Below are 12880 nucleotides of genomic sequence, written 5' to 3'. Positions count from 1 at the left end.
TAAAGAACGCATCATGTTGTCCTTACCACCTCGTCTTGGTGGCTTGGGACTAAAGATCTTCGAAAAAGAAGCTGAAAGCAACTTTCAAGATTCGATGAACGCCATAACAACTCTTCAAAATCAGATTCTGGGTTCGAATGACGAGAATCAAAAAACCAGAAGTCAGCTGCACAAAGAACGAGATGTACGAGATAAAGGCAAACTTCAACAACTTCTGAACGAATCCGACGAATCGATCAAACGAAAGATGAAAACTCTCAACCAAAAGGGGGTTTCAAACTGGCTGACGGTGCTTCCGAACAAAGATGAAGGTTACGAACTATCGAAACAAGAGTTCTGAGACGCTATACGTATTCGATACGATTGGCCCCTAGATAGAATCCCGAAACATTGTCCGTGTGGAGCGAAATTCGATGTTGCTCATGCCCTTTCGTGTAAGAAGGGTGGCTTCATAACTTTGCGTCACAACGAGGTTCGTGACATCACAGCAAAGCTGATAAACGAAGTTTGCGTCGACGTACGAAAAGAATCTTGCTTCCCATCGGTAAAGAAGATCTCCCGAATCAAGCTAACAAAAGCAGAGAAGCAAGACGAACGACGACGAACGGTCAACCAGAGATTTGAAAAATAACCTGGTAGTATAGATAGGGATGAAGTGGTGGGCTAGTATGATGAATAAAATGAATAAAATGATTAGGATTGAGAATTGCGTAAAAAAACGCGGGTGACGTCTAGTATAGGCTATCTGGAGAGGGAAAAGCTTGCTAAAGTCGGATACTGGTTATAAAAGATATATTTTCTGATTCCGCGCTCCTTCAAAACAATTTTCAAAACAAAACAAGATGGCGGTCGAAGCGAGGAGGTTGATTCATATATATATAGATTCATATTCATTGAACATTTTCTTTGCTTTAGTGGTCAAGAGATTTTCAAACCAAAGACATTTTGTAGTGATTTTTCTTTATAAACCATTTTCAACATTCTGCCTTATCTTATAGTCTTTGCTCAAGTTTTCATAAAGTTCTATGATGAGTAAAAATTCTACCTTAAATCACTTTCATTTTTAGTTTCTTGTTTTCAAAAAGACTTTATTTTTAGGAAATAATGGCTTCTGATATAGAAATAAATAAACTAAAATGCAGCTCATGTGTAAATTTGAACAAGATTGGTTCTTTTTCATGATTCTACACATTAAATAAAATGGTCATTTCTGGATCTGTCACATTAACTGTTAACTCACATTAACCACATGAATTTTATTAGCCTGGATATCCAGACCGTCTATTTTTTTAAAGATTATTTTTCTGGTTTACGGTCTGGTCCAACTAATATGCCTACAGGGATATTTCTCCCTGCATTAGTTAGGGACCATTCAAAAAGTACGTACGCTCGAAAATGGCAAATTTTCGACTCCCCCTCCCCCTTGTACGCTTTCGTACACTTTATGTGTACCCCCCCCCTTCAGCGTACGTACGCTTTTTAGTACACCCCCTAACCAAAGTCGAAACTTGAAACTCTTGTAACAGTAGAATATGTAGGTATCCAATCGTATTTATAACATAGTCTCAAGAAATTAAAAGAATCTATAAGATGAACAAAAATACCAAATGAGAAATGAAAAATAACAATCGCAAAAACAATTTTTTGATGTGAAAATATTGCGTTTTTCTCTCAAAAAAGACAGTTCAGGAAAAATTACGAGCGTACGTACTCCTCAAGGACCCCCCTCCCCCCTCGTACGCTATCTTACGCTTTTGGGAGTACCCCCTCCCCCCCCCTCGAGCGTACGTATACTTTTTGAATGGTCCCTTATGTGAGTGCACCTAATTGGTTAAAAAGCACCCACTCACTAAGCAAAATATTCGTGGGATTTTCTTATATTTTTCTATGGACGCGCATAATTTATGGGAAAACCTGACATTGTGAAAAAAGATAATCAATGAAAATGGAAACACAGGTTCATTTCTAAACAAAATGGCTGCTGGAAAGGAGACTTTATAAAATTTATAAAATATTTTATTGGCCAAAGACTGACGTTACAGGCAAAACTGTGAAGGCAAAAAATGGGTAAAAAAATGACAATTTTTGAAACTCGTATTCAACCGGGTGAACCTGCGCATGTAGGCCCGGTTGGTAGGAGACCATTGAATAAAATTTCAAGCATCTAAGCAATGAGAAGTACTGCGGTGATTTTGAAAAAAATTTCCTGTCTTCACTTTGATCCATGTCAACGGTGGTCATACATTTGCTGTTTTGCACGCTCGTTTTGAACACGTTACTTTTCGCTTTTGCTGGGCTTTCAAGGGGCTTCTTGTTCTTTTTAGTATGGGAAGAAGACCTTAAGATAGTGTATATACGGTAGCACATGGCCAGTCACTAATGTGACTTTATTTCCCATTTCAGATGACATTAGAGACTTACGATCTGCTCAAAATGGACATCCTGTTCAGTTAAAGTTTTCAAACCGTACAGATTCATACGCTACCCTTGAACTTGTCGATCAAAGCGGCGACACGAAGCACTTGAAAGATATCGCTCCAAAGAAAGCCTGGTCATTCAACACATTCGAAGGACAGTACTTTGTTGCTTACGAGAGGGGAGAAAAAGACAACAAGTTTACCTTGAATTATGGACACTCCTGGAAAGCCACCAAACCTCACATTCCCAATTTTGTGGAAAAAGTCGTTATCACTGATAGTAAGTCAATGTCCCTCTTGTGAAATCTGCTTCTAAAACTGAATTCTCATAAGGTGTTTGTCTCAGCATAGTTGCCAGCTTATGAGAATGGAAATGCGGGACGACAAGCGAGCGGAGCGAGCGAAAAAAATTGAGCTGGGGGTTTGGTTACCTGCTCCAGATGTGGATTTCGCTATCTACACGGTTTGCTCTAAAGACACAATGCGAAATATAACATCATTGGTCACACAAATGTTTACAACAAGGTGCTCGTTGTAAAAACGGCGCCCCATTTGAGCCATTTCTCACCCGCCAAATCTATCAAAAAAAATCTACCCCATAATCCTTTGCAGAAAAATCTAAACAAACCTTGAAGCGGCGTTTAGTTTGCAGGATATTGTTTTGAACTCGGTCTTGCATGAATCCGTCCAACAAAGACGTCAGGTTGTTTGTTTTCACCCATCCCTTTAGAGCTTCAGCGTGGTGGGCAGAAAACAATTGCAATCTGTTCTCAGGTTAGGGGTTTGGGGGTTTCAGTCGCCATTTTAGAAATAAGCGATTGAAGAAAAAATCACTGTTGTGGAGCAATACCGTCTTTAGCTGCAAATCATGCGCATTAGCCTCAATAAATAGCGAATGGAAAAAATGAGGAAGTGAGTTTGTGCTTGTGGAAACATATTTTTAGTAGCATTTCTCTATTTTTTTCCAAGAGTTCTACGAATTTCCGAGTTTTCTCGAAAATGGGGAACATCTAAGGTATGCGGGCGGAACTCGGGACAAAGAGCTTAAACGCGGGACTGTCCCGCTCAATGCGGGACCGTTGGCAACTATGTCTCAGTGGTCAGATAATAATTTGAATAAATTTGTTTGATTCTTAATTACATGTTCCTTTTCAATAAAGCAGCTATTCAGAGACAATTATTTTATAATTCTCTTTTCTTTATAGATGTAAATGACAGCTCTTCTTCAAGCAGCTCCGACTAATTATCAGGGCATCTACCTGTCTTTGTATTTGTCACTCACATTTTGTGTTTAAACATGCACCCTTCACTTTTCTATCTAGAGATGTTTTGAAGAATGCTTCGTAATAATGTGTTAAACTTTTTCAAATTTTTGGTTTGAGGAGATTCTAAATGTTTAGTCAAAATCGTATGAAAATTAAAACTGGATCTCTCATTCTTTCTGGGGTTATTTTCGGTTTTTGATAGGTTTATAAATGGTTTCAAATTCATTCTTACCTAATGTCATTTAAGTTTCTTTTGTATATAAAGATTTAATTTGAGATTTTTGTATTGATGAAATTAGTTAACTGTCTTTTGTAAATTAGGAATGGTATCAATATTTGTAGACATTAAATATACGGAAAATTATTTACTGGAATTGAAACGAGATCATTGGTTTTCCTAGGCTCCTGTTCCCAACACATGTCTGAAAAACTTCTTATTTTTCCCAAGTAGCAAATCAAGCAAATGCATTTATCATACTTAACAATATAAAATATTTTACTGATTAGAAGTATGTAATAACTTGTTGTCTATTTTCTCGTATATTTTAGAAAGAAAATGAAAGGAATTCTTAGAAATTGAAATTTCAAAACGTCTAACAGAAAACGAAATGAAAAATAAAGGAAAAACAGAAGAAATGAAGGCACTAAAATCACGACACGGTACAGCCTCGATGATTCTTAAATGGACCTTGACTATCTTATTTTCAACTGTTGTAAGGTGGCTGTTGATTTATTTTGATTTTGGTGAAGTCTTCAAACGAAGAGTGGAGATATCAAGTCCCATAACATCTTGGTTCAGAGGTAATCAACTTTTCATTTCAAATTTCTAAGGGCCGAAATCTTTGAAATCTTTGAAATCTTTGAAACTGCAACCCTAATGAGCTACAGTAACAAGTTTGAGTTAGGAGCAGAGTTCATTAAAATAAATTCTCGATTTCTTTTAAAAACCCATTTAAATTGCCTTGGAAATGGAACATTTTTTCAAAATTCCTACAGTACTCTATGAAAACTGCAAGCTTTTTAATGTAATCTGCCAAAACTTCTTACGCAATTGAACAAATAAATTACATTGTTTTGTAATTATTTTAAATTCCATTGAGATTAAGTTTTGAGGATTTTAAATTTATATTCCACATTATGTAAGTTTTGGCAGAGTAATAATAGTTTTGGCAGTTTTGTCATCAAAGATTGTAAACTTCAAGTCGAACTCACCACTTCACGCATCCAAGCAACATCCAGTGCTTTTGGTAGGCTTAGACACAGAGTCTTTGATAACCACGATTTGACAATCTCGTCTAAAATCACAGTGTATAAGCAATGTTTACTACCAATTCTTCTGTACGGGAGTGAGACTTGGACTCTTTATTCTTATGAAATTCGACAACTCCGTACCTTCCAACAACGTCACCTCCGTTCCATAATGAAAATCAAATGGGATGATTATGTAAGTAACGAACAGGTATTGATCAGAGCTCATGTTGAAGATATTGAAGTTTTACTGGCAAAAAGTTGTTTGAGATGACTTGGTCACGTTGGGAGAATGCAAAATGTTAGAGCAGCAAAATGAATTTGTTTGGAGAACTTGAATATGGTTGACGTTCTTTTGGACGACCAAAACTGAGATACAAAGACAACTGTAAACAACTCTTAAAGAAAATCGATTTACTCGATTGGACTGTAATTGCAATGGATCGCCCATTATGGCGGTCAAAGATTCAAGCTGTTTGTGAAAGTTTAAATGCTCTGAGATTGGAACGATATCAAAAGAAGAAAGACAGAAGAAAAATATCTAATATCTAATAAAATTGTGTATTTTTTCTGAAAATTGTAGAGTATCTTTTTTTAATATTTATTTAAATCCATAATCATGTATTATTACTAGTTTAGTTTCTTTATATATACCCTTGGTCAGCAAACCTAGAAATGAGAGAAACAATGCAATCGATTTATCAAGCTATAACCTTCAGATTTTACACATGGGCAAATTTAATATGAAAATATTTTTGTGGCGATGGGGATGAAATTCTATAGAAGTGGTATTTTTTTTCGTTTTAGTTGAAGAATGTATCACGTTGTCACAGTTGGGACTTTCACCGTACTCTGGAGATGTGTGTCATCAGGTTTGTTGCCAACTTTTTCCAGTGCACTTCACTTCGTCCGAAGTACTATCAGTTTAATTTAATGTAAATCTAGTCATTCAATAATTATGTTTTTTCATTTATAGCCACCACTGATCGTAGAGATGTTCAAGTTACTTCCATCAAAGTGGACTGTCCCCTTCTTTGTGGTGAGAACATTTAAAAAATAAATTTTTGTGTTTTGAAAAATATTCTTCATTTTCAAAGAAAAAGTCAATAAGAAAGTTCACGATAAAGATTCAAGGACGTCTTTTGAGGTGGTGACAGATGTATCGACCAATGCGTGGATGTGTCTTCCCTTTTTGTTCGAAAATCTCATAACCGATATTATTTCTATCAAATTCCTTCATAGATGACTGATTTAGCAATTGGAATCGTGTTGTCCAAGTTGTGTCAATGTTATACTGCTTCTCAGGTACGCTCTTATTCATTGTTTATTCGATCGTATTATTATGCTATACCATCCTTCCTGGAATTCTTTCCTATTTAAATTGATTAAATTTCCTGGTACACAAAATCGCTATTCATTAATAAGTTTTAATTTAATTCATGGCCTTTTTCAGCTTTCAGCACAAGATTCCGAGAAGAAGGAGTATGCCGCAGACACAAAGAGTATTTGGATCAAAGAGAATTCTATTGTTCCCTTTATTGTTTTAAATTTGTAAGTCTCCGTCTGTCATTGGTCAAGTTTCAGCTGATTTAAATATTTCAATTATACTTGTAATGAAGAAAGGTGTTGTTGGACCTACCTGTTGGACCTAACTGGAGGTCCTATAAATTAACCTTTGTCCGTCCGTCCGTCTGTTACCAGCTTTTCTCGAGATTGGCTCATCAGCTTTTTCTGATTTTTGGCACAAAGATGCAAAATGGCAATGCCCAAAATGTGACGGAGCCCGATTTTCGAAAAAAAATTCATTTCCGACCGAAAATGCCGGAAATATGCCGGAAAAACCGGTTTTTTGACTTTTTTTCGAATTTTCATCCTTAGTTTTTTCTGATTTTTTGCAGAAAGATGCGTATTCGCAATGCTCAAAACATGACTGAGTTCGATTTTTTTGGAAAAAATTTTTTCCGGCCGAAAATGCCGAAAATCCCCGTTTTTGCAGATTTTCATTGAACTTTTTCCTAACACTTCTTTGTTTTTTCTCAAAAAAAAACACATCATTGATAGCAATTCCCACCATCAAGTATGATTTGATTGTCAATAAAACTGATTCCTGCAACCGGAACTTTCTATATCTTTTTCCCTTCTCCCCTTCCCTCTCCCCATCAACAATCAATGATGAAATTTAACGCGTTATGCCTTTTCGCTTAACATTATATTTTCTAACGGATTGTTTCCGTTTTTCTCCTTATTGCTATCTAACTTTCATCATCAGGTAGGTCCATTCAGCATCTAGCTTGTTGAACTACGTTTTATTTGGGTTGAATTATAACTAACTTATTTTACTTTGCAGACTTGTAAGGTCATTAGCTGAAAGATTCGTTAATAATTGCTTCCACCTTTCCTTTCCAGATATCTGCTAAATCCATTCACCATTTTGACTTGCGTGGCACAATCTACAAATATTATTAACAATTTTGTCATTTCACTCTTATTGTTTTCCATGTCCAAAGGTATTCATTCATCCTCCAATTTTGTAGAAAATATTCTCTTTTACTGAATCTATGTATATCCTGTGAGTCTCACACATTGAATTTTTGGACCTACCTAGAGGTCCTCCTATAAATTAACCTGTGTCCGTTCGTCCGTCCGTCAGTTCGTCTGTTACCAGCACTTCTCGAGATTGGCTCATTAGTTTTTCTGATTTTTGGCACAAAGATGCAAAATGGCAATGCCCAAAATGTGACGGAGCCCGATTTTCGGGCCGAAAATGCCCGAAAAACTGTTTTTTGGCATTTTCTCGAGATTTTATCATTCATTTTTTCTAATTTTTGCTCAAAGGTGCGTATTAGCAATGCCGAAAACATTGCCGAGTCCGATTTTTGAGAAAGAATTTTTTTCCGGCCGAAAATGCTGGAAATCGCCGTTTTTCTGGATTTTCATTGGACTTTGTCCTTATAATTGGTTGTTTTTTCATTCAAAAACATTATTAATAGCAATGTCCACCATCAAGTATGTTTCAATTTTCAATTATATTGATTTTTGAAGCCGGAACTATTTAAAAATCGCCGGAACGACCTATTTTCGCCGGAAAGACAGTATTTCTTGAATTTCTTCAGCTGTACTTTATATTTTTTTATGGTACTTTATATTTTTTTATGAAATTTTGCACGCTGAAGCAAAATAACAATACCTAAAATGTGACGGAGCCCGATTTTCGAAAAACATTTTTTTCCGGCCGAAAATGCCGGAAATATGCCGGAAAACCGGTTTTTTGACATTTTCTCGAATTTTCATCCTTAGTTATTTCTGATTTTTTGCAGAAAAATGCGTATTCGCAATACTCAAAACATGACCGAGTTTGATTTTTTGAGAACATTTTTTTCCGGTCGGAAATAAGCATGTTTCAATTGTCAATAAAACTGATTTTTGCAACCAGAACTTTTATTTCTTTTTTCACTACTCCCTCGGGTAAGTTATGGCATGTCTTAAAATTACCATAATTTTTAGATCGCATTAGCCGACAGAAAACGAACAAACAAATGACTGAACATGAAGGATATCATAATGTAGTTTCTAACCTGATGTGTAACCTAATTGTTTTTTCGCTCATTTTTGCGAAAAAGCGCAAAAACTGATTATTACGTCATAATCGATGACGTCGTCAAAACTAAAAATTGAATTTCTCAATAATGGTTTATCCAATAGACGATATCGGCTTTCCGAAAATCAAGTTAGAAACTTCATCACAGTACCCATCATTTTCAGTCATTTGTTTGGTCATCTTTTGTCGACTAATGCGATCAAAAAATTATGGTAATTTTCAGTTTTTGAGACATGCCATAACTTACCCGAGCCCCTTCCTTCTCTTCCTATCAACAATCAATGATGAAATTTAATTCAATTTCGCTAACTGCTATATTTTCTGAATGATTGTTTTTATGTTTCTCCTTATTGCTATCTAATTTTCATCATTAGGTAGGTGCATTCAGCATCTAGCTTGTTTCTGATTTTTTGCACAATGCAAAAAACTTTTTCCAGCTGAAAATGCTGGAAATCGCCGTTTTTGCAGATTTTCATTTGACTTTTTCCTTATATTTCTTCGTTTTTTCGCACAAAAATATTATTGATAACAATGCCTACCATCAAGTATGATATAATTGTCAATGAAACTGATTTTTGAAGCTGGAACTTCTAACAATCGCCAGAGCAGCTGATTATCGCCGGAAAAGTATTTTTTCTTGAATTTCTCAAGCTGTACTATATATTTTTTCATGAAATTTTACACACAGATGCAAAATAGAAATACCTAAAATGTGACAGAGCCTGATTTTCGAAGAAAAATATTCCGGTCGAATATGCCGGAAAAACCGTTTTTTTTTGGCATTTCTTCGAGATTTCATGTAGTTTTTTCCCGATTTTTTTAACAATGCCAACCATCAAGCATGATTCAATTGTCAATAACACTGATGTTTGCTATATTTTCTGACTTATTGTTATCATTTTCCTACTTATTACTATCTAACTTTCATCATCAGGTAGGTCCATTCAGCATCTAGCTTGTTACATTTAGTCTACAATCAAAACTTTTTCATTCGATTTAATGGGTTGCGAAAGATCAAATGCTATACTTCCGTAATACTACGCCTTTTCAAAGAATAGAAATTCGGCTGATGGTGAACATTATTCCCAGCATTTCTTTATTATTTCAAAACTTTATTTTACTTTAAGTCACCGAAATAAGGCGTGCGTATCATGAAGTTATTGCTTCAAAAATAATGAATATCGATATCTAAAAACAGAATTTCCACTTTTCAGGATATTGTTCGATGGCGAGCATTTGTGTTGCTTTTGTTTCATACATCTCACTTTATCCAATCATGCTCATTGTTCCTGTCATTCTCTCCGTGAAAAAGGTGAGAGTGAAAAAAGGATTTTTTATTCTGGTGAACAGTTAAAGCATGATGATAAACTTTTGAGACTTTGTTTTCATTCAGTCAAATTCAGTCATCAAAGCACACCAACAGATAACATCTTATTTCCTATCAACCTTTCTCGGTTAATGATTGATAGTCAACCTTTGACAAAAAACATTGTCTCAGATGGCTTTTTCTCAAGTGAAAGATTTGATGCTCCTCTATTATGTCAAAATAAAAGTCCATTAATCTTGCTTGATATTATACCTTATTCGACGTAAGTCACAATCAATTTCTTTTTTGTTTCAGGGAGCTAGTGGTAATATGTTGAAGACATTTGCGTGTCTGACTTGGTTTTTCCTGACGATGTTTGCTTTATTGTATGGCTCGTATGTAGTAAATCATTCATGGGACTTCATCGATGCTGTATATGGCTTCATGTGAGTTTTTCAATGTTCTAATGCTGCGTTCTAAAGGTGCAGCAGTTATCATAACTGACTGTATTGTACTAGCCTTGCCCCTGGATTATCGAAATCGGTCTCTTTCAACCTGTATAAACCATCATGTAGATGGTTCAACTCTTAGACTGCTCTCAGCCATCATCAATAAGGAGAAGCCAGTCATTATCAGAGTTCTAAAGCTAGAAGGTATCATTTCCTAGGTACATTCTAATTTAAGATATCTTGAATTATGAATTACAACATTTCTTCTCTCGTTTGGACAGATTGCAAGCACCTGATTTGACGCCAAACATGGGCTTGTTTTGGTACTTCTTCTTAGAAATGTTCGATCACTTTCGATTGTTCTTTCTTGTGGTGTATCAAATAAATGTCTTCATCTATGCCCTCCCTCTTGCTATCGTATTCAGGTGGGTCTTCTTTTCCTTTTTTTATACTTGATTCCTGCCTTCCAATTATGAAAGTGTCATATAGTGTCCCTTTTTTCGAAATTTTTTTTTTTGACCCTTGAAGAAACTATTTTGACTTTTTGTTGTTTTTGTAGTAACACTTTGAGTGACATTTATTTAGGGACATACCATGCCTCCCTGGGTATTTACAGCTAGCAATGATGAGTAACAGTCTTCATTTTTTCATTCCAGAAATCGACCCATGATTTTATCATACGCTTTGCTGTCTTTGATGGTTCTATTTCAATCCTATTCAAACATGGGAAATTTATCGCTGCCCTTCGCGTTGATCCCTCTGTGGAGTCATCTTTATCCATGTAAGCTTTCTTATCAACCTTTCAGTTTTTTCAGCAATACCTCAATTGCTTTTCGTGGAGTATACAAACAATAGATTTGCGGCACTCAATCCTTATGCTAATAATGATCAGATATCTTTTCTACCAGATTAGTTCCCAATCAACTAGAATGGATGTTGATAATGATTTTTCAACTTTGTAAAGAATTCCTTCTGAAAATTTTAATGACAGTCAAAGTATAATATACATGCTCGCTCTCTCCTTTTCAGACATGCGTAACTTTTTGTTGATAGCCGGTATGTTTTTCTTCACTTCACTGTTGGCCCCTTCCATGTGGTATTTGTGGATTTATGCTGGCATGGGAAACGCTAACTTCTTTTATGCAGTAACACTCGCCTACAACACTGCTCAGGTATTAAATGATAATAAGTTTTTCGGGTTAGTTATGTTAGAGTAGAAAAGGCGCCTAGATATGCTTAAAAATGAATTCTGATTTTACCGTTAAGTCCTTAAAGAAAGTAACAGGATCCGAGAGAGCCAATTCGGTTGAGCTAAGACAGAGATCAACGATGGAGCGTGTTTTTTAAGATATAGTGCAGACAGCAAGGCCTTATTTTGGTGAAATATTACATACTCTGGAATAATGGAATGCTGGCACCGTCAAGCTTATAATTTTGGATTCGTTTCCAGGTGTTTCTACTGTCGGATGTGCTGTATGCATTTCTACGTCATCAATTTCACTTGAAGAACGGCCTCTCACCGAAGACAAAAGATGGAAAAGAAGGGATTGTCATCATGAAGTGAAAGTTGATTCGAACATTTTTAGGAAGTAAGATATTTAACAATTTGTTTTTTCAAAGAACAATTGATTTTAAATGTACTCGTCATTGCTTTTATATTTCTCATTGCTAAACCTATTTTGTCAACACACTGCCCACTTTTCTCTTGTTCGGAAAATTCCTTCTTTGAGCTTTACTTCAATTCGGTCAAAAAATCATTTTCTCGAAACGTAACTTTTCAAGACTAAGTGAAAATTATAGCCAAGAGAGAACCTATCTGATATTCCGATGGCGGATTGGCAGCCGCCCACGCTAAAGCTCTAAAGGGAGCGGGCCAATTTCCCATCAGAGAGGAATGATAGTCGGCCTTTGACGTGCCGCACCCTCAGTCGGGTTCAACAGCCCTTGTGCGTAAACCTATGAATATTTCGGTTGGACCCGCCAATCCCCGAAAACGAGGGCTCAGTTACCAGACCTCCCGCTGCAAAATCTTGACGCGGTCTTGCAAAATTCCGTAATGTTAACCTTCCAGATGTTGACAATTTTCCCGATCTTCAGAGATTTAGCGTGTCTGATGAAAATTTCACCATCTGGGTGCCAGATGAAGAAAGGACTGGAGATAGCTTTAAGAAGAACTTTTTTTTCATTTTTCGACACAACTTTAAACTAGCCATAGCTTTCACTAACTGCCACCCGCTAATTAATACAAATGCTTGTAAAAACTAATTAATGATTTGGAATAGTTAGAATGATTCTTCTCAGCATTTTCTTTGAGATATCAATGAATAAGCTAACATAAATGAAACATATTTTTTTTCTAAAAATGTGAATTACTTTTTACAAAGAATAAAATACGAATCTTAAAACATTCATTAGCATAGCTGTCAACTTCGCCTTGCAAAAGTGCGGGAGAGCTCCAATTCGGAAAAATTTTCTCGATAATCCAATTTTTCCGAGTCGAAAAATCAGGAAATCGAGGGAATTTTCCCGCGAAATCAGATTTTATCAGAATTTTTTTCCCGGAAATAGGGGAAATCGGGGAATTTTACGTCCCAATT

General features: G+C 35.9%; 1 protein-coding gene across 1 annotated transcript; it reads left to right on the top strand.

The window, feature by feature from the left end:
• Positions 1-4231: 4231 nt before the first annotated feature.
• On the top strand, positions 4232-11868 carry LOC136820173 (phosphatidylinositol glycan anchor biosynthesis class U protein-like). Its single transcript, XM_067076407.1, has 12 exons — positions 4232-4483; positions 5738-5802; positions 5907-5969; positions 6173-6235; positions 6384-6481; positions 7337-7437; positions 9743-9840; positions 10150-10280; positions 10565-10708; positions 10940-11064; positions 11313-11455; positions 11734-11868. Exons 1-12 carry the CDS (start codon positions 4291-4293, stop codon positions 11845-11847), a joined length of 1338 nt encoding a protein of 445 aa, XP_066932508.1. The 5' UTR covers positions 4232-4290; the 3' UTR covers positions 11848-11868.
• The last annotated feature ends 1012 nt before the right edge of the window (positions 11869-12880 follow it).

Source organism: Clytia hemisphaerica, unplaced genomic scaffold, assembly GCF_902728285.1.
Source record: "Clytia hemisphaerica strain Z4C2 unplaced genomic scaffold, Clytia hemisphaerica genome assembly, whole genome shotgun sequence".
Lineage (NCBI taxonomy): Eukaryota > Metazoa > Cnidaria > Hydrozoa > Leptothecata > Clytiidae > Clytia > Clytia hemisphaerica.
The sequence above is the reverse complement of the archived record's forward strand: the minus strand, read 5'-3'. Positions and strand labels throughout refer to the sequence as shown.